The sequence below is a fragment of the Acomys russatus genome, chromosome X (assembly GCF_903995435.1).
Source record: "Acomys russatus chromosome X, mAcoRus1.1, whole genome shotgun sequence".
Classification (NCBI taxonomy): domain Eukaryota; kingdom Metazoa; phylum Chordata; class Mammalia; order Rodentia; family Muridae; genus Acomys; species Acomys russatus.
Genome location: NC_067169.1, coordinates 30,732,557 through 30,751,912, shown reverse-complemented (window position 1 = coordinate 30,751,912; position 19,356 = coordinate 30,732,557). Strand labels below are relative to the sequence as shown.

Genomic DNA, 19,356 nt, shown 5'->3' with positions numbered 1-19,356 from the left:
TATAAATCCACCTTTTCTTCTCTTTCTGCTTCCTGTGTTTATGAAAATGTGATTAGCCCACTTCCTGTTCTTGCCACCATTTCCTTGTTCTCTGCTCTGTGCAGCATTGTGCCCTCTGCTTCATTGTAGACTCAGTCCCTCAGGAACCATAAACCAAAATCAACCACAGGCACACATGTGGCACACATATAAACATACAGGCAAAATATCCATATACAAAAAATAAAAATAAAGCAGTACATCATCATACAAGAGCTTGCTGGAGTAAAACTGTTCTCTTAAGCAACAAGGAAACAGAGAACAGTAACAGAACTCAACCATGACCAGACAACCCCCCCTCCCCGCCCCACCACCCACCAAGACACACTCTCAATGATCTACTTTTTCCATCCAGACCATACCTTCTACCACCTCCCTCTCCATTATCTGATCAAAATCTGAATACATCATTAGATTAAATTATTCATCACATTAGATTTCTCATGATCTTTGGAAACTCCCTCAGAGATACACTCAAGGGTACTCAGTATAAACTCCCGTGAACCTCTGAACCAATCAAGTTGCCAAGAGAAAGTATTATTGCCGGGCGTGGTGACGCATGCCTTTAATCCCAGCACTTGGGAGACAAAGGCAGGTGGGTCACTGTGAGTTCAAGGTCAGCCTGGTCTACAGAGTGAGTTCAGGATAGCCAAGATATCACAGAGAAACCCTGTCTTAAAAAGCCCAAAACAAAACAAACACAACAACAACAAAAAAGATAAAGCATTATCACCACTAAGCACAATTCTCCTTCCTTCTCTCACCCACCTTTAGCAATCAGCTTTCTAAATTCTATTCCCATAATTTTAATAACTTTAGACACATTGTATGAGTGGAATCATATGGTATGTGTCCTTTTGGAACTGGCTTATTTCACTTAGCATAATGCTTTCTAATTTCATCCACATTGTGCATGCAACAGGATTTTCTTCTTCAAAGCTAATAGCCCATTGTACCATGTTCCCTTTATCAATTTATCTGCCCATGGGCATTTAGGTTGCTTCTACCTCTTGGATATTGGAAATAATGTTTGAAAAAAGGGTGTGCATGTATCTCTCTGAGATCCTGCTTTGAATTCTTCTGGTTATCTACCTGGGATTCCTGGACAGTAATTCTGGTTTTAGTGGATATACCATGACCCTCCTCTGTATCCTTACAACACTTGGGTATTTGTTTCTTGTCTGATGGTGATATCATGATAGGGATGCTGTGATAGCTTATTGTTGTTTTGATTTGCATTCTCCTAATACTTAGCATTGTTGGATAGCTTTTTGTGTGTCTACTGCGTTGGGGAATTGTTTGTTGAAGTCCTTTGCTCATTGGGCTACTGGGATTTATGTTCCTGGGCTATTGAAGTTTTCTAGTGTACTATGAATAGTAATCCATTATCATATTTGTGATTTGCAATTGCCTTTTCCCATTTTATAGTTTCCTTGTTACTTTGTTGGTTGCTTTCTGTGGTGAGCAGAAGTTTTAAGTTTATGTTACTTTAATATCATTTTGCAGACTACAGAAAATACCTCTGACATTTGAAGCACATGCTCGGAGAAAACTAGAAACATTCTAAGATATCGACAAGTAAGAACAACAGTGTTGTGGATTCTTTAAAATATATACAATCATCTGGAATTCAGCCTGACAAAATTCTCTGAGTGTTACTATAACAAAAAATCTCTAAACCACTGTATAAACCAGGAAGTTTAAATTAGAAACCTCCCTTATAAAGAACCTCAGCAGCAGCCCTCCCCCTCCCTCCCCCCTGTCTGTCTGTCTGTCTGTCTGTCTCTCTCTCTCTCTCTCTCTTTCTCTCTCTCTCTCTCTCTCTCTCTCTCTCTCTCTCTCTCTCTCTCTCTCTCTCTCTCTCTCACACACACACACACACACACATTGGCTAATAAGTAAATAAAATAGATTTTACAAAATGTTAAAGGGTGCTGAAGAGATGGCTCATAAAGTTTAGAACACTTGGTACTGCTGCAGAGGAACCCAGAAGACAGCTGACAACCATCTGTGGCTCCAGTTTGAGGGGATCCAATACCATCTTCTGGCCTTCTTGAGCACCTGACATGCATGTGGTGCACAGACATACATGCAGGCAAAATACGCATATTCATAAAAGAAAAATAATTATTGTTGGAAACTATATTGTGTGCAACAGCATATAAACAATACACATGAATACTACAAATCATAGACTCTAGATTGGTCCTTTGAAACACATTTCTGTAAATTTGGCATGAAAGAATTCTGTATTCTACCATTTCAATCATTACAGCATTTTGTAAATGCTTTTTCCTGTCTAGTTTTATGTCAATTTGACACAAGCTAGAGTCATTTGAAAGGAGGGAACCTCTATTGAGAAAATGCCTCCATAAGATCCACCTGTAAGGCATTTTTTAAATTAGTGATCGAGGGAGGCCCCAGCTCCTTGTGTGAGGTGCCATCCCTACACTGTTGGCTCTGGGTCCTCTAAGAAAGGTTGTGTAAGCCTGAGTAAGCAGGCAAATAAGCCCATAAGCAGCATCCCTCCATGGCCTCTACATTAACTGCTGCCTCCAGGTTCCTGGCCTGCTTGAGTTCCTGTCCTGTCTTCCTTCAACGATGAACAGTGCTGTGGGAGTGTAAGTCAAATAAACCCCTTTCTCCCCCAAGTTTCTTTGGTCATGGTGTTTCATCACAGCAGTAGTAACCCTAAGACAGTTTCTATATAATCTCAAGCCTTATGGTAGGTAAAACATCTGACTTTCAAAAATGCAAAGAAATTCTAGATATAATAAATCTTGGTTTTCCTGTGATTACAAAATAAAACTTTTTTATTTTTTAAAAGTTTTCTTTATTATTGTATCCATCTATAATGTGTTTGGTGCTCTGTGTATGCCATGGAGCACAGCATGCTGGGTCAGCCAACTACTTTGTAGGGTTAATTTTCTTCTTACACCTGTACCTGGGCTCTGGGGATCAAACTCAGGTCATCAGGTTTACATGGCAAGTGTCTTGATCCACTGAACCAGCACACGCTTACAAAATGTATTTTCTATATAGAAAATTAATAATAAGTAGATATATATGCTAGTAATAGCAATTAAAGATTAGTACAAACACACTCATCGAGAAATCTGAATACAAAAATTCACACTCGAGTTTTAAAACAAAATTATACCTTAAAAAAACTATGGCCAGTATTCAGCTAAGAGTTACCAATGTGGGTCAGTATAGATATTTTCTGAAAAGCCTGGGTTTCGTGTGGTCAGTGTTTATGGCTTCGGTGGCTGTTAACATTTTGACTATAATCCTTACTTACAATTCTACAGAAGTATAAACACTAAAAAAAATAGTTGAGTGCAGTGGTACAGACATTAATCCTAGCAGTTCAGAGGTAGAGGCAGGAGAATGAAAAGTTTAAGATCTGCTTCTACTACACAGCACATTCTAGTCCAACCTGAGCTATATGATACATTGTTTCAAAAAAATAAAAATGATACCCGGATGTGTCAAATGTAATATTTGAATGTGATGCTTTGTATTATAATCTTAGCACTTAGGAGACTGAGACAAAAGGATTAGCATAAATTTCAAGCCAGCTTGGACTACAGAGTGAGACACTCTCAATTCTCTCTCTCTCTCTCTCTCTCTCTCTCTCTCTCTCTCTCTCTCTCTCTCTCTCTCTCTCTCTCTCTCTCACACACACACACACACACACACACACACACACACACAATCTCAGATATAAAAATACATCACGGCTACCAATAGGTTGCTATAAGAGCAACTTGCATGTCATGTCCTGCTAGTATTCCAGTGACACATACTATTATTAGTCAAATAGCGAATGCATTTGATAAGACAAATGAAAGCAGGGTATGGTAGGTGGCACAAGCCTTCAATCCCAGCACTTGGAAGGCAAAGGTAGAGAGATCTCTGTGAGTTCAGTGCCAACCTGGTCTACAGAGTGAGTTCCAGGACAGCCAGGAATACATAATGAGACCTTATCTCTAAAAAAAATAGACAGATGAAATACTCATAAAACAATTAGTGCACACTTAACCTTTGAGTACCATTTTGAGATTGGTAGCTCCAAATGATGGCAGCTAAGAGTGCGACCAATACTGTAAGATGGGACACTTTAACAGTTTGTTAAATAAAATTCGCAAGAACCTCTTGCTGTAGGTTAAGGTCCTGTATTAGGCCCAAACAGAAAAGTCAAGATTGGACACTCACATTAAACTTCCATTTTACCAAGGGGAATTGAAACTGTTTATTTGACCTTCTGAGAAATAGAGACTAGAGAGATTTAACAGCTAATGAAGATTCCTCTGCCTTAATCTCGTCACAAAAAAGGGGTAACCTCAGGCAACTTGATGTTAATTGGTTATAGGTTTTTGTTTTTATTGTTCTGTCTCCCTGTCTTTGCTTTACAAGGATAGGAATTTTGAAATGTTGTTACAAAAAAAGGAAGGAAAAAAAAAACCAGAAATGTATACATATAAGTATTATTAAATGCCGTGTTTTAAAATAACCTAGTAAAAATTAAAGCTAATACGCATTAAAGCAAGCTGCTGCCTACATAGGACCGTCTTAGGGGGTGGCTTGGCTGGCTGTGGGCTTGGGCCTCACTTGTATATTGAGCACATAATCATGGCGGAAGGATGAGCGGACGGTGCGATTCATCAGTGGCTGAAGTGGGCGGAAGTTGTCCACCATTCTTTTCTCTTGCTCTCCCTCAGAAGTGAAAAGCAGGGTCCGAAACTGCTCAAGCTAGGAACAGAAAACATTAAGAATGTCAGTCAAAACCCAGCATTAGCATATGGATAAATTATTTTCATTTTGTTTGTCTTGAGACACGGTCTCACTGTGTGACCCTTGGAACTCATGATGTAGACCAGGTTGGCTTCAAATTCCCAGAGATCCACCTGCTTCTGTCTCCTAAATGCTGTGATTACAGACATACACCACCACACCTGGCTTGCTTTCACATTTATAATTCTACAACACTTTGCTTCAAGTTGAATTCAGCAACAGCACTTATTTCTGAGAGAGATGTCTTTACTCCTTAATAAGGGGCTAAATGTCATGTTGTTGGCTGGTTGTGTAACACCAGCAGGAAGTGGTTTTTGAGATCTGAAGATTAGGGACAAAGGCCCCGGTCCCCACATATTAGCTGTTTGCCAATGGTGAGTTACATCATCTCTTTGATTTTGAAATATGTCCGTGGAGAGAAAAGACTCGAAAAAATGGTATGCACAAAATGATTCTACTTTGTCATACAATTATACATATTATAAAGATAAAAGATGAGAAGGATTTACTCAAATAATTAATAATACTGAGTGCTATTCACTGCTACCCCACCCCCATTATTCCCCATTCCCACGCCTACTGATCCTTTAAAAATTAAGCCACCAGTCACCCCTATCCAAACCAAAAGGGATGGCATTAGATGTAACTATGGCAGGGACTGTGAGCCTTGGAGCAAAGGCCGTTGTACTCCAACAAGTCCAACACAACCAACTCTCTCAACAAATCAAGGCTGATCTGACACTGGTAAAGGACAGCATCAAAAAAAACTCTAGACTTGGGGCTGAAGATATGGCTCAGTGGCTAAAATCACTGGATGCTCTTCCAGAGGTTCTGAGTTCAATTCCAGGCATGACAGCTCACAACTGTCCATAACCATAGTCGCATGGGGCCTGATGCTGTCTTCTGGTGTGCAGACATAGATGCAGATGAAATACATAAATAAATAAACCTTTATAAACAAACAAACAAACCCTTCCAGACTCAGCTGGACCCCCTGGTAGCCATGGTATTACAAAATTGATGGGGATTCAGACTCAGCAATTGCTAACTGAGATGCCTATTTAAAACAGCAAAGTGGACCGGCCTCCAGGTTCTCCCAGCAACCCTCAGGCCATCCATGTTACAGAGCATGGCGGGTATACCCCACCCTCTGCCCTGAACTTCCCAGCTCAGAGGTTGGGCTTCCCCTTTCCCAGAAGCTCTTCCCTATATAAGCCAGATATTTTGGTCAGTGCATTTGCTCCCTCCCCATGTGCTTTCTTTCTCTGCCACTCCCTTCCCTCATTGTTTCTGTGTCCCTCTGTATGGTGCCATCCCTGACCTCCTCCTGTGAGCTCAGCGAACCCACCTGAGAGCTGCCCGCCAATAAACTTGCCTTTATAGACCTGAATTTGGCTTGAATTGGCTCATTGTCGGAAGAATACTTCTCAATTAGATCTCATTATGGAAGAGAAGGGAGGAATCTGTGCTATTCTGGTGGAGGAATATTGTTTCTACATGAATTTGTCAGGTGTTCTAAAGGAGAATAGAATCACAAGCCAGATATTGCCCCCGTCAGGCTGGACAAGTTTGGGAGCACTTGGGGAACAAGGATAACGCCCTTTAATGGGCCCCTTATCATGCTCGTTCTACCTTTAACATTCAGTCTCTGGGTTTTGAAATCCCTCCCTAATCTGTTGCAGCAGTGAGTTCAAGCCCTTACCTCCTCAACCATCACTCAACTGCTGCTGACTAAGGACTACCAAGCCCTCAGAGTCCTGGAAGCAGATGGTCCCTAAAAGCCAATGTACAATCTTGAGGATTCAACATACCTCTGACGTCAAAAGACCCTAAAAAAAAAAATCTCTTTTCTCTTTCCCTCACAATGACCCCTCCAGCACAAAACAGTTAAGACAGAATTGATGGCTATGCTTCAGGGCCTGGATGTAAAAACGGGGTTTCCATGAAATCCCAGATGATCTTATTCATCCTTATTCATCAGGCACAACCCAGAGAAGAGCTATTTGCTGGAGCAGCCTAGTTCCCAAGGTAATCTGGCCTGGGCAAACAAATTCAGAAAGGAGAGTCTGTAGACTGCATAAAGCCCTCTGAAGCCGCATCGCCTTCATCATTTCCAGGCCACAACCCATCTCCATAAAGGGTCCCAGCTAGCTTTTTCCCTACACAGGATCTCTATTACACGAGAAAGGGCCCACTTTTTGTTGTTTGAAATAAACAGTCTCCTCTGTTGAACTCAAACTCTGATCTTTTTCCTGCCCTCTGTCTCATTACTCTGTGCTCCGAAATCTAACACTTTTCCTCTTCCTAACTACTTTCATGTCTTTACAAACATTAATGACCTAATGAGTTTTATTAGGATCACTTACAGGAGGATGGGCACCTAACAAGTGACTACACCACTGAGGAAAATCTCTTCTCCCCTTTCCCAACTACGTAGAAGTTTTCATGTAACATTTTTAAATTACTGAATATGTATGTACTATATATATGTACTGGTGTTGTCATCTCGAAAAAAGCTAGAGTCAGATTAGTATATAGGAAAGCTTGTGGGGGATATTTTCTTGACTAATAATTTGGGAAAGCCCAAGTCACTGTCAGCAATGCCACCCCTGGTATAGTGGTCCTGAGTTGTATAATAAAACATGCTGAGCAAGCTATGGGGAGCAAAGCAAGAAGCAGCATCCCTCCAGGGCCTGTGCCTCAGGTTCTCTGGTTCCTGCTTGAGTTCCTACCTGACTTTTCTCTCTTTCTCTCCCTTTTTAAAAGATTTATTTATTTACATGCTCTATCTGCATGTACACCTACATGCCAGAAGAGGGCATCAGATCACATTATAGATGGTTGTGAGCCACCATGTGGTTGCCTCTGGAAGAGCGGAGAGTGCTCTTAATCACTCTTCAGCCCCTCCTTGACTTCTCTTAATGAGGGACTGTAAGCTGTAAAAGTAAAATAAACCCTTCTCTTCCCTTCCCAACTCATGGTATTCACAAAAACAAACAAACAAACAAACAAAAAAGAAAAAAAAAGGAAAAAGAGAAAAAGAGCAAACTAGGATATTATATTAAAATTCCTTAATAAGCCACTGACCCTTTGGTTTACCTTTCAGTGTTATATATCAATTTTTAAATATGAAGGCTAAACTAGGCATGGTGGTACATGCCTTTAATCCCAGTACTTTACGCAGAGAAACTCTGTGGCGGGAGTATGGGGGCGGGGAAGGAATAAATATGAAGGATAGTAGTATGACTGACCGAATGTGGAGGTCACAAAAGCCAAGCTTACGAGCAGTCAGCCCAGCTCTGGACTTTCTCATTTCTCTGTGATTTCTGTTTCTACGTTTTATTATCAAAAAGTGTTTAGGGCTGGAGAGATGGCTCAGTGGGTAAGAGTGCCGCCTGTCCTTCCCAAAGTCCTGAGTTCAATTCCCAGCAACTACATGGTAGCTCACAGCCATCTGTAATGTGATACGACGGCCTCTTCTGGCCTGTGGGTGTACAGGCAGAACACTGTATACATAATAATAAATAATAAATAATTTTTTAAAGAAGTGTTTAAATGTAATTTAATAAACTACTTGCATTCCTTCAGTCCTCTGGGTTTCTTTTATAGTTCATTTTGCTCTATGAAAGGGTTTCCCTATGCTGAACTTTATGGTGCTTTCCTGTTTTGCAGTGTGTGGGTGCTCCCAGAAGCCAGACAAAGAACGGCTTCTGTTTTGCAGTGCTGAGGGTTAAATGTGGGGGTCTTATATATGCTAGGTAAGCAGTTTACCACTAAGCTGTATCCCCAGCTCCAACTATGCTATTTTTGTACATTTCATATATTGAGATTATGCTCCTGTATAAAGTTTGAATGCTAAATCCAGCTCCCCCTTTACCGCCAGGTATTGCCCTGACGACGTTTTTACAGAATTCCCTTTCCTTTTTCCTCACTGAGTTGAGAGGCCACCTTCACCATAAAGTAAAATCTCATATGTAGTTGGACATAATTTTGAACTTACTACTTTCTTGCAAAGTCTAATCTTATCCATCATTTAGACTGGGGGTGTGCAGATAGCTGGCTAACTGTTATTCCTAAATGTGTTTTTGAGGGTGTTCCCTGAGGAGCTTTGACCTGGGAGACAAGTAAAGCAGATGCTTTTCTTTTTTGAGAGGCAGGCTTGAGGAGAGCATGAATAAAACACACAAAAAGTACAGGGTTCACTTTACTTTCTGCTGACTGTTTTGTGTTTTGTTTTGAGAAAGAATCTTGGCAAGGCGTGGTGGCAAATGCCTTTAATCCCAGCACTTGGGAGGCAGAGGTCAGTGGATCTCTGTGAGTTCAAAGCCAGCCTAGTCTACAAAACTAGCCCAGAACAGCCAGGGCTACACACAGAGAAACCCTGTCTCAAAAAACAAAAACAAAAACATACAAACAAACAAAAAACCCTTACATAGCCTGGGCTCGCCTTGAACTGCTATGTACCTGAAGGTGGCCTTGAACACCTGATTTTTCAGAGGCTACTTCCCAAGTGCTGGTATTATAACTGTACCACCACACTCAGTTTTCGCGTAATTAGAGAACCTACTGTTTTGAATTAAGTTCCTGCACTAGGTCCCAATAAACCAACATAAAAACCAAGATGGAGGAGCTGACTATGGTGGTTCCTTAGTCTCAACACTTGGGAAACAAAGGCAAGTAAATCTCTGGGAGTTGAGACCAGCCTGGTCTACATAGGGAGTTCCAGGTCAGCCAGGGCCACATACATAATGAGACCCTGTGTCAAAAAAAAAAAAATCAAGCTGGAGTCACACTAGACTTCTATTTCACCAAGGGAAAACTAAACTGTTTATCTGACTTTCTGAGAAATAGAGATTAGTGAAATTTATCAGTTAAATCCCAGACAGGCCATGTCAATTGGCATGTTGTGAACATTCCTCTGCCTTAGTCCTGTCCTGATGTTTTGGGGCTGCAGGTTATTTTCCTATTGTTTTGTCTCCTTTTCTGTGCTTTACAAGCCCTGCTTTGTCTGGCTTGACTGCTTTTGAACTGAGACATCAACTCGCCACTGCACTAGGAGCTGCTAGCTCTCGGGCCTTAAAGCCAAGTCGAGAACACACACCACTGACTTCCAACTATCAGTCATTTGAGCTCACCCCTCAGGTAACCTTCAGGTTATAGAAAGCAAGCCAGAAGACTCCTCAGCCTCCATAATCACATGAGCAAGAGAATCTGCTCAAGAGAACACAGTCGAATCATTCCCATTTTCCCTTCCTCCCTTCCATCCTCCCCTTTCTTTCTCCTTTCTGCCCCCTCTCCTGCTCACTCCCTCTTCCTTTTTCTCCCTTTTTCTCTCCCCGTGTCTCCTCTCTCTCTCTCTCATTGGTTCAGTTTCTAAATACTTTGCTTCATTTCCTTGTTATTCCTGTGCCAGTACCATGGAATTAAGTTCTTGATGCTTTATAGCATTGTAAATCTAATCACTCTTTCTTTGTTCCTTTAGACATCTCCCTGGCTATTTATACATATTTGTTTTGACTCAAATTTGTACCTAGGGAGCTGGAGAGAGGGTTCACTGATTAAGGGTGCTTGATATTCTTAGAGAAGATCCAATCTTACAGAAGATCCAAGTTTGCTTCCTAGGACCCATTCTGAGCAACTCATTAACAGCCTTTAATTCAAGCTCAACTGAATTGAACACCGTTTGTCTGGCTTCTGGGAGCACCCACGCACCTGTGAGGGCACACATACACACAATTAAAAGGAGAATAAAATGTTCAGGAGATGGCCCAGTGGTTAAGATTACTTGCTGCTCTTGCAGAGGACCTGAGTTCAGTTCCCAGCACCCACGTGGACGCTTATAACCATCCATAACTCTAGTTACAGGGAATCCAACACTCTTTTCTGGTCTCTTTGGGCATTGGACATACATGTGGCATATACACTTAGGCAAACATTCATATACATAAAATAAAAATCAATAAAAATTTAAAAATAAAGCCTTTAAAAATAATACATTTACTTTAAATCCTATTTGCATATTTATTGGAGCAACACTAATTTATGGAGAATAAACAATTCATGAAAAATATAACTTAAGGGAAACTGATATCCTTATGATGCCTTTCCAGCCAGTAATAGAGTATGAATTTAATTAAGTTGTCTTCAGTGTCCTGGAAGAGTCTAAGCTTTATTGTTAACATTTCTTGTTCAAACTACTCAAAAGTATTTTATAGTTTGTTTGTTTTGTTTTTTTTTTTCTTTGTTTTGTTTTGATTTTTTTTTTTTCGAGACAAGGTTTCTCTGTGTAGCCTTGGCTGTCCTGGATGCATTTTGTAGACCAGGCTGGCATCAAACTCACATCGATCCACCTGCCTCTTCCTCCCAAATGCTGGGATTACATGTGTGTGCATTTTATAGTTTTATTGTAATCATATCTGGGGCTTTCTTCCATTATTTCTTTGAATCATAACATCTTTGACATATATATTTTTATTTCTATATATTCCAACTTCATACCCCCACCAATTGCTAAATTATGTTATTTTTGTGCTATTCTTTTAAACTATTTTCTTCATTTAGTTTTATTTTCTGATTTGAACATATGGGTGGTTTCCATACCACTTTTTCTTTCTGGTTTTTGAGACAGGGTTTCATTAGTGTTGGGATTAAAGGCATGTGTCACCACACTCAGCTCTAGACCATAGTTTTTAAGAGAAGGGAGCCTTGGTGTATTGCTTAGCCCCAGTGCTGAATAACTAGGTTTGAGTAAGCCTTCTATCTCAGCCTCCTGAGTAGCCAGGAATGCAGGCATGCACCGCACATAGCTAATTCTAGAGTATGATATAATACAACACTTACTATGGTAACAGTTATTTCCAGTGGGCATGGTAGAGGAAACCTATAATCCCATCATTTGGGAGGTAAAGGTGAGAAGATCAAGAGTTCCAAGTCATCTGTAGCTACATTGTAAGTTTGGGGGACAGTGTAAGTTACATGAGACAAAAACAAACAAACAAAAACAAAAACAGACAAACAAACAAACAAACAAAAACAAAAACAGACAAACAAACAAACCACTTCCATATTAAACACAATTATTGGTACTTTATCCTTGGTTTCCACATAAATATTAGGAAAAAGAAACCCTGATGGTATTCAGGAGATAGAAGTGGGAGGGTCATTGTAATTTCAAGGCCAGCTTGTTCTACCTAGTGAATTCTAGGCCAGCCAGGAAACTGCTTCTATTGAACATGTACAGATATTTTTCTTGTCATTAGTCCCTAACCAATGTAGTAGGAAAATTATTTATATAGCATACATGGTATGGCAATATAATCTTAAAATGCAATACAGATGTGATTTAAAGTATATTGGAAGATGGATAAAAAATAATGTAGATGTGATTTAAAGTATCCTGGAAGATATGTGTAGGCTATATGCAATGTTAAAATCTTATGCAATTCCATATAAGGGACTTGAGCCTCTGCATGTTTTGTATACTTTGGGTTCTGGAACCAGCTACGAATGGATGACTATATTTACTTTTAAAATATATTTATTTTGGGGGCTAGAGAGATGGCTCAGATGTTAAGAGCACTGGCTGCTCTTGCAGAAGACCCAGGTTCAATTCCCAGCAACCACATGGCAGCTCAGAACTGTCCGTAACTACAAGTTAGGGGATCTGACACACTCACACAGACCAGTTTATTTAGTAAAATATGATTTTTAAAAAGATTTTTAAACTATTTATTTTATTTTTTATTAGAGAGAGAGAGAGAGAGAGAGAGAGAGAGAGAGAGAGAGAGAGAGAGAGAGAGAGAGAATATGGTACTTATGTGCAGTGCCTGTGGAGGCCACAGGGTACAGTGGTGGATCCCCTGAGCGGAAGTTACAGGTGGTTGTGAGCTGTCTGACATGGTTGCTTGGGTATGGACACCTGTCCTCTTAACTGCTCTTCTCCGCTGAGCCACTTTGCTAACTCCCATATTTACTTTTGAACACAGATCAATTGGCCATGTTAAGGAAGTCTTTATTCATCTGCATTTTATTTTAAAAAGCATTAAAGACAGAACAGAGCTGGGCAGTGGCAGCACAAGCCTTTAATCCAAGCACACAGGAGGCAGAGGCAGGCGGAGCTCTATGAGTTTGAGGCCAGCCTGGTCTACAAAGCAAGTTCCAGGGCAGCTAAGTCTACACAGAGAAACCCTGCTTAATAAGAAGAGCTTGGAAGGTTTTGTTTCTTGTGATGATGCTTTGAAATAAATATATATCCCACACAGCAAGTATGAGAGAATATTAGAACTTATCTGTCTGACGTATGTGTGTTTGGGGCTGGGTTTACTAGGAATTGAAGCTGGGACTAAGCTAGATCCCAAGGCCATGAGCAAACATTATTGCACTTTAGTTGTAAACTAAGCAAGACTTTGTGTATAGGTATAGTAATTGTCACTTCAACTGATTTTTTTTTTTTCTTTTTTGGAGGGGGGGGCGGGAGGATGTTTTGAGACAGGCTCTCTCTGTGTAACAGTCCTGGATGTCCTAGACTCACTTTGTAGACCAGACTGGCTTTGAACTCAGAGATCCGCCTGCTTCTGCCTCCTGAGAACTGGAACCAAAGACATGTGCCACCACACCTGGTCCTCTTTTTTTTTTTTTTTAAGATTTATTTATTATTATTTATAGTGGTCTGCCTGCATTTATACCTGCCTACCAGAAGAGGGCACCAGATCTCATTTATAGATGGTTGTGAGCCACCATGTGGTTGCTGGAAAGTGAACTCAGGAACTTTGGAAGAGCAGCCTCAATTTTTTAACCTCTGAGCCATCTCTCCAGCCCAACAACTGATTTTCTAGGAATTGACCATAGTTTTATTATTTATTATGAAGAAATAGTAAAATTTCTTCACAGTCCTTGTCAGAATCTGTTTCTCCCAGGCTTCTGTTGCAAAATTCCCTTAAGTATTATAAGTGCTCTGGACGTCTCGGCTTCCACTGTTCCCTTCACTCGGGTCTTGGTTTTAAATAAAGACTCACAGTTAGAGAGGAAGCACACAACTCATCAGCAAATATAGAAGCAAATAGCGTATGTCTTTCTGTGCTTTAAGTCTTTTTCCTGATGAAAGCTGGGGATATAGTCTCAAATGATCCCTACTGCTACAAAACAATAAAAACAAGCACAAAAATCGTTCATTAAAAAAGTTCCAGGCCAGCCGGGCATGGTGGTGCATGTCTTTAATCCTCAGGGAGGCAGAGGCAGGTAGATCGCTGTGAGCTCGAGGCTCTACAACCTGGTCTACAAAGTGAGTCCAGGACAGCCAAGGCAACACAGAGAGACCCTGTCTCGAAAAACCCATAAATAAATAAATAAATAAATAAGTAAATAAATAAATAAAAAGTTCCAGGCCAGCCTAGATTACAGAAGACCCTACTTCTCCCCAAAGAAACAAGCAAGTAAGCAAGCAAGCAAACAAGAGTGATGTCAAGATTTGAGCCCAGCTTGAGCAGGCAGCCTAGCACTTCTTCAGCTGGGAAGTGGACAAGCAGGTACCTGGTGATGGTCAACCTCGACTGGCTCCTTCTTAATGATCCAGGTAACAGACTCTGAGAGGGGCGGTGTAGTGAGAGACCCGGAATAAGTCCAGTAATCGGGGCAAGTAGGCATCAGACAGGAGGGGTCAAAAGACCCAAATTCCACCAGGGTATCCTGTCCAAGAGAAAGAGTTACTGAGTTATTAATTAATCACTGGTGAAAGTCACTCGGTGAGAGGCAGTGATTCTCCTGGTGACAGTCCAAAGTAACTCCATTTTGCTTAAAACTTTCATTTCTGCATTTGGGTGACCTACTCTTGAACTCCGGATCTAGAAAAACCTACAAAGATACACTTGGCATAGAGATACAGAATTGCCAATTAGCTGGAAAATAAGAAAGTACTAAAAGATCAGACACTCCCCCGGATTTCTCAAGGGTTATTCCTTGGAAGTTAATCATTCATGGGTTGATACCAGACCGGTACCAGACGAATATCAATTAGTTAAAGAAATAATCAATAGGCTGCTTGCCAAACTAGAAACCCACTTACCTGCTCTCTCACTCACTACAATCTAGAAAAAGTTCTTTCCTACTTGTACTCAGGACTCACACCTGCTCCGCTGTGTGGGTGATAGTGTGGGTCCAGCTTAAGCTGAACAATGAATAAACGAGACCCTTGTGTGTTGGCATCAGAATTAGCTCCTAGTGTTGATCGGGGTTTCATTGAAGCCCGGCACAACACTGGAGTGTCCAGAGCCCAACAGTGGTCCAGGGGAAGTCAAGGGAACCCTAGACAGCTTCTGAAACAATGATCACTACTTCATGCAAAATCATACAGTTCTCTGAGAGAACAGCAAAAAACCTTTTTTTTTCTCCTTCAATACTTTTCAGGGGTATTAGGTAGTGGCTGTTCATAAACGGAGAGGCTCCTCTTCTTCAAGAGAAATTAACACAGGGTTGTCCTTTTAAAACTAGCACAGAGCTGAGAGTGTAGCTCAGTCAGCGGTAGACAGCTTGCCTAGTATGCTTAAGGCACTGACGTCCATCCCCAGCACTGCAGTGAAAGAAGAAGAGAGGGAGGGAGGAAGCACAGAAGCAAGAAAGGCAAAAAAAAAAAAAAAAAAAAAAAAAAAGGAAGTGAATGATCCTGAACTAAAGAAGAAGGGGGAAAAAAAGAAGAGAAAAAGGGGAAAAAGTGGGGGGGGGGGGGAGACAGGAAGTGAGGGAGGGGTATAAAAAGACAGAGGACAGAGGAATGCTGTACTGATTTCCGGGAAGCAGCCTCTATGGAATTGTGAATGTTAAGAAATCCATCTTGGGAACTGAACAAAGGCTATGGGGGTCTTCACTGCTAGACAAGTTTTCTCCCTGCCTACTTGAGGGAGGCAGCTAGAGAAAAGAAGGCTGCTCTGCGTGCATCTACAAAGATGGAGAAGGAGCTGGTGTCAGGAAGGCTTCCTTAGTTTGCAAGTACTCAGCAAAGCTAGAAACCTCCACCAAGGCAACTGCGCCTGTGCCCTGCAGAGTATTAGCCAAGGAATAATCACCGTCAATGCACCATCATCCATGCCAGGGCTCCTTCTGCAGTGCCGGTGAATGAGATCTGAATACAGTTCCTCTGATTTGTCTTCCTGTTCAAAGTGTGTTCTCTACACTGAGATTCAAATACAAAACATACTTCAAGTGATGTAAGGGGAAAAATTACCTTGTGCTTAATTGATGGCAAAGTGTCCACCAATTTCTGCAGTTCCTTATGATGTTTACCTAGCTAAAAAAAACATAATAAAGAAGAAATATTACATACAATGGCCATCTCACTGTAGAAATTCAAATAGAATATGAATCAAAATTAACCACCTGGTGGTTACATATAAACAAACCACACGACTGAAACTAGATTTCAGCTGGTAATTACAAATATTATAAACCTCACTAAATTAAATTAGACTCTGAACAAAATGAACAGGCTGTTTGCTGATCAGCATGTCTACAGAGAAAAGTGCTTCCTGCTCCTATTAAGTATCATTTCTTATACTGAATTTTAAGTTGGGGAAACTATAAATTACCCTGAATTTTCACTACCAAGGGTCTTATCTTGTAACCTGGGCTGGTCTCAAACTCTTGATCCTCTCGCCTCAACCTCCCAAATGAAGCACATTTCAAGTGCTCACTTGCCCCAGATGGCTGTGTCTACCTTATTTGGCTGTGTCTATTTAAAAGATTGGTTTTATTTTTTATTTTTATGCATGTCTGTGTGTGTGTGTAGGGATATGTGTATGTGTGAACAGATGTTCATAGAGGTCAGAAGGGGGGGGGGTTGCAGCCACTGACACTGGAGTTGCAGGCAGCTGAGAGTAGCCTGATGTCTGTGCTGGGAAGTGTGAGTATCAGTCTTCTACCAGACCAGCAAGCACTCTAAACTGCTGTGCTATCGCTCTAGACCCTAGACTATATTTTTATACCATTTGAAATATACTCACAATAGTTTTTGTTTTAACCACTGTTTATTTTCACCATATACATATAAACACTATGTACTCCTGAGTACTAAAATTAAAGGTGTATGCCACCATACTTGGCCTAGTGTATACACACACACACACACACACACACACACAAACAGTGTGTGTGTGTGTAAATATCACAAGAAAAAATATATATCATAAACTTATCCATTCCCCTCCTTCCTTTTCTTCTCTCCTATTGATCCCAAAATTCTCTCTCTCTCTCTTTTTTTACCCTGGCTGTTCTGGAACTCACTCTGTAAACCAGGCTGTTCTCAAGCTCAGAAATTCTCCTGCCTCTGCCTCCTAAGTGCTGGGATTAAAGCATGTGCCACCACCATGCCTGGCCTAATGTTCTTTTTAGAAGGTTTTTTTTTTTAACGTTTAAGTGTGTATGTGTAAAGTTAATGTACATATGAATGAAGGCATCCTATACCTCTGGAGTTGGAGTTATGGACAGTAATAAATTGGTGGATGTAGGTGCTGGGAACTGAACTGGGGTCCTCTACATGACTAGCACATGTTATTAACTACTAAGCAATCTCTACAGATCTTCCTTCTGTTAATTCCAAATTCTTAAAAATAACTTATAATGCTCTCCTTTCTCTGTTTTGAAATTTTTAATAATTTATTACAGTTTGTGTGCATTGGTGTTTTGTCTGCATATACATATGTGTGAGGGTGCCAATCCCCTGGAACTGTAGTTACAGACGGTTGTGAGCTGCCACATGGGTGCTGGGAATTGAACCAGGGTTTCTGAAAGAGCAGTCGGCACTCTTAATCACTGAGCTCTCTCTCCAGCCCCATAATGTTCTCTCTTTTCAGTATAAGATACAATATATCATTTGAACTTGGTGAAGATGATTGTTTGTTTGTTTGTTTGTTTGAGGCAGGGTCTGTCTCTATAGTCCTGCCTGGTCTGGAACTCATTATATAGACCAGGCTAGCTTGAAACTCACAAATGTTCTCTGCCTGCCTCTGCCTCCCCAGTGCTGGGATTAAGGGTAAAGCGCCACTCCCGGCTTGACTTTTTGTTCTTACCTTTAAAAACACACCTATCACAGCCAAACCATTTTCTTCGAGTGCTGCATCCTCAAAAGTTTCAAATTTGACTGCATTCCAATGTACCAAGTGCAGCTGAAACAACAGAGAAGCAGGTTTATACATGATCATGTAGGACGGCTCCAAAACAAACTGACAGCCTCATCCAACATGCAACATTTAATCTTGTTTCATCACCCAAAATAGAGCCACTGAGAGAACTATATGACAGTCTGGTGTGAAATGAGATCCACATAAAGACTGGGAAGAAGACCTCGTGGCAAGAATAGCAGTATTACTTTGGAAGAGAGGGATTTGTTAGGGGAGAAAAAATAAAATTCACATAGTAAAGTAACCTCGCAGGGAGGGATCAACATTTCTTCATTCCCACCCTGATTTGCATGAAATACTAATATCCTAACTCCATTTGCATCTAAAGGAGAGAAGATGTTTATATTAAGAGAAACACATTCTCCCTGTGAAAATGAGATGGGAGCTAAAGACAAATTTCCTCTTGGAGGGATGATCACTTAAAGTGTTTTCATTTTTAGCATCACATTTGAAACTAAATTAAGGGGAAAGATGCAAGAAGAAATTCTATTTGCAAGGAGAAATTCTATTTGCAAGGAGCAATTCTATTTCCTGGTGCTCTGCTTGCATTTCCATAGCAATCATTCTTCACCACCATTCTGTCTTCCCAGAGCACCCCAAATGCACCATTTCAAGGTCCTTTAGCTTTCCCCTCTCCTGAGGAGGAGCCCAACCGCAAGTTCTGGTGCTTCGGCATTTTGCTTTCCGAACCCTTTGGTAATGTTCCGGTTCCCTTCTCTTTCTTTTGCCACAGCTTTCTCTTAGGCTCCCACTATTTCCACTTGGACTGATCTAGCCTTGCAGCTCTACAGTAGCTTCTGGTTTCAGGAATGACTGTACTGAGCTCAGAATTCAGAAAGAATGCAGTTCTTGTTTTAAAAATATTTATTTATTCAATTTTATGTAGATGAGTGTTTTGCCTGAATATCTGTCTGTCTGTGTATCATGTATATGCCTGGTGCCTGTTGGGGCCGGAAAAGGGCATCAGATACCCTGAATCTGAAGTTATAAATGGCACCAGGTGCGTGCTGGGAACTGAACCCAGGTCTTCTGTAAGAGCACTAAGTGCTCTTAACTGCTGCCTGATCTCTCCAGCCCTAGAATTCAGTTTTATCATCGTACAGTTTATTTCATGTATGCTATTTAGAATGGATAGTTTTTACATGTGTAAGATAGGAAGGCACAGTATATCCCTGGATAAGCAAAATAGGATTTAAAGCATCACCTGAGACTTCTTGATCATTCACTTGAACTAGAAACCTCAGAATTATCCCCACTTTGCTACACCCATCATTCTGTGGGACTTTAAAAAAACATACCTCTGCTGTTTGAGCCAGATGTAAACACCTTTAATCCCAGCACTTGGGAGGCAGAG

General features: G+C 40.8%; 1 protein-coding gene across 1 annotated transcript in view; it reads right to left on the bottom strand.

Moving 5' to 3' along the window:
- Positions 1–4,547: 4,547 nt before the first annotated feature.
- Positions 4,548–19,356, bottom strand: part of Ca5b (carbonic anhydrase 5B) — a 39,378-nt gene continuing 24,569 nt past the window's right edge. The window contains exons 4-7 of the mRNA XM_051142357.1: positions 17,892–17,987; positions 16,052–16,114; positions 14,365–14,520; positions 4,548–4,794 (exon numbers count right to left, since the gene is read on the bottom strand). Coding sequence (XP_050998314.1) covers positions 4,615–4,794; positions 14,365–14,520; positions 16,052–16,114; positions 17,892–17,987 — 495 coding nt within the window. The 3' untranslated portion in view covers positions 4,548–4,614. The remainder of the gene's footprint in view (positions 4,795–14,364; positions 14,521–16,051; positions 16,115–17,891; positions 17,988–19,356) is intronic.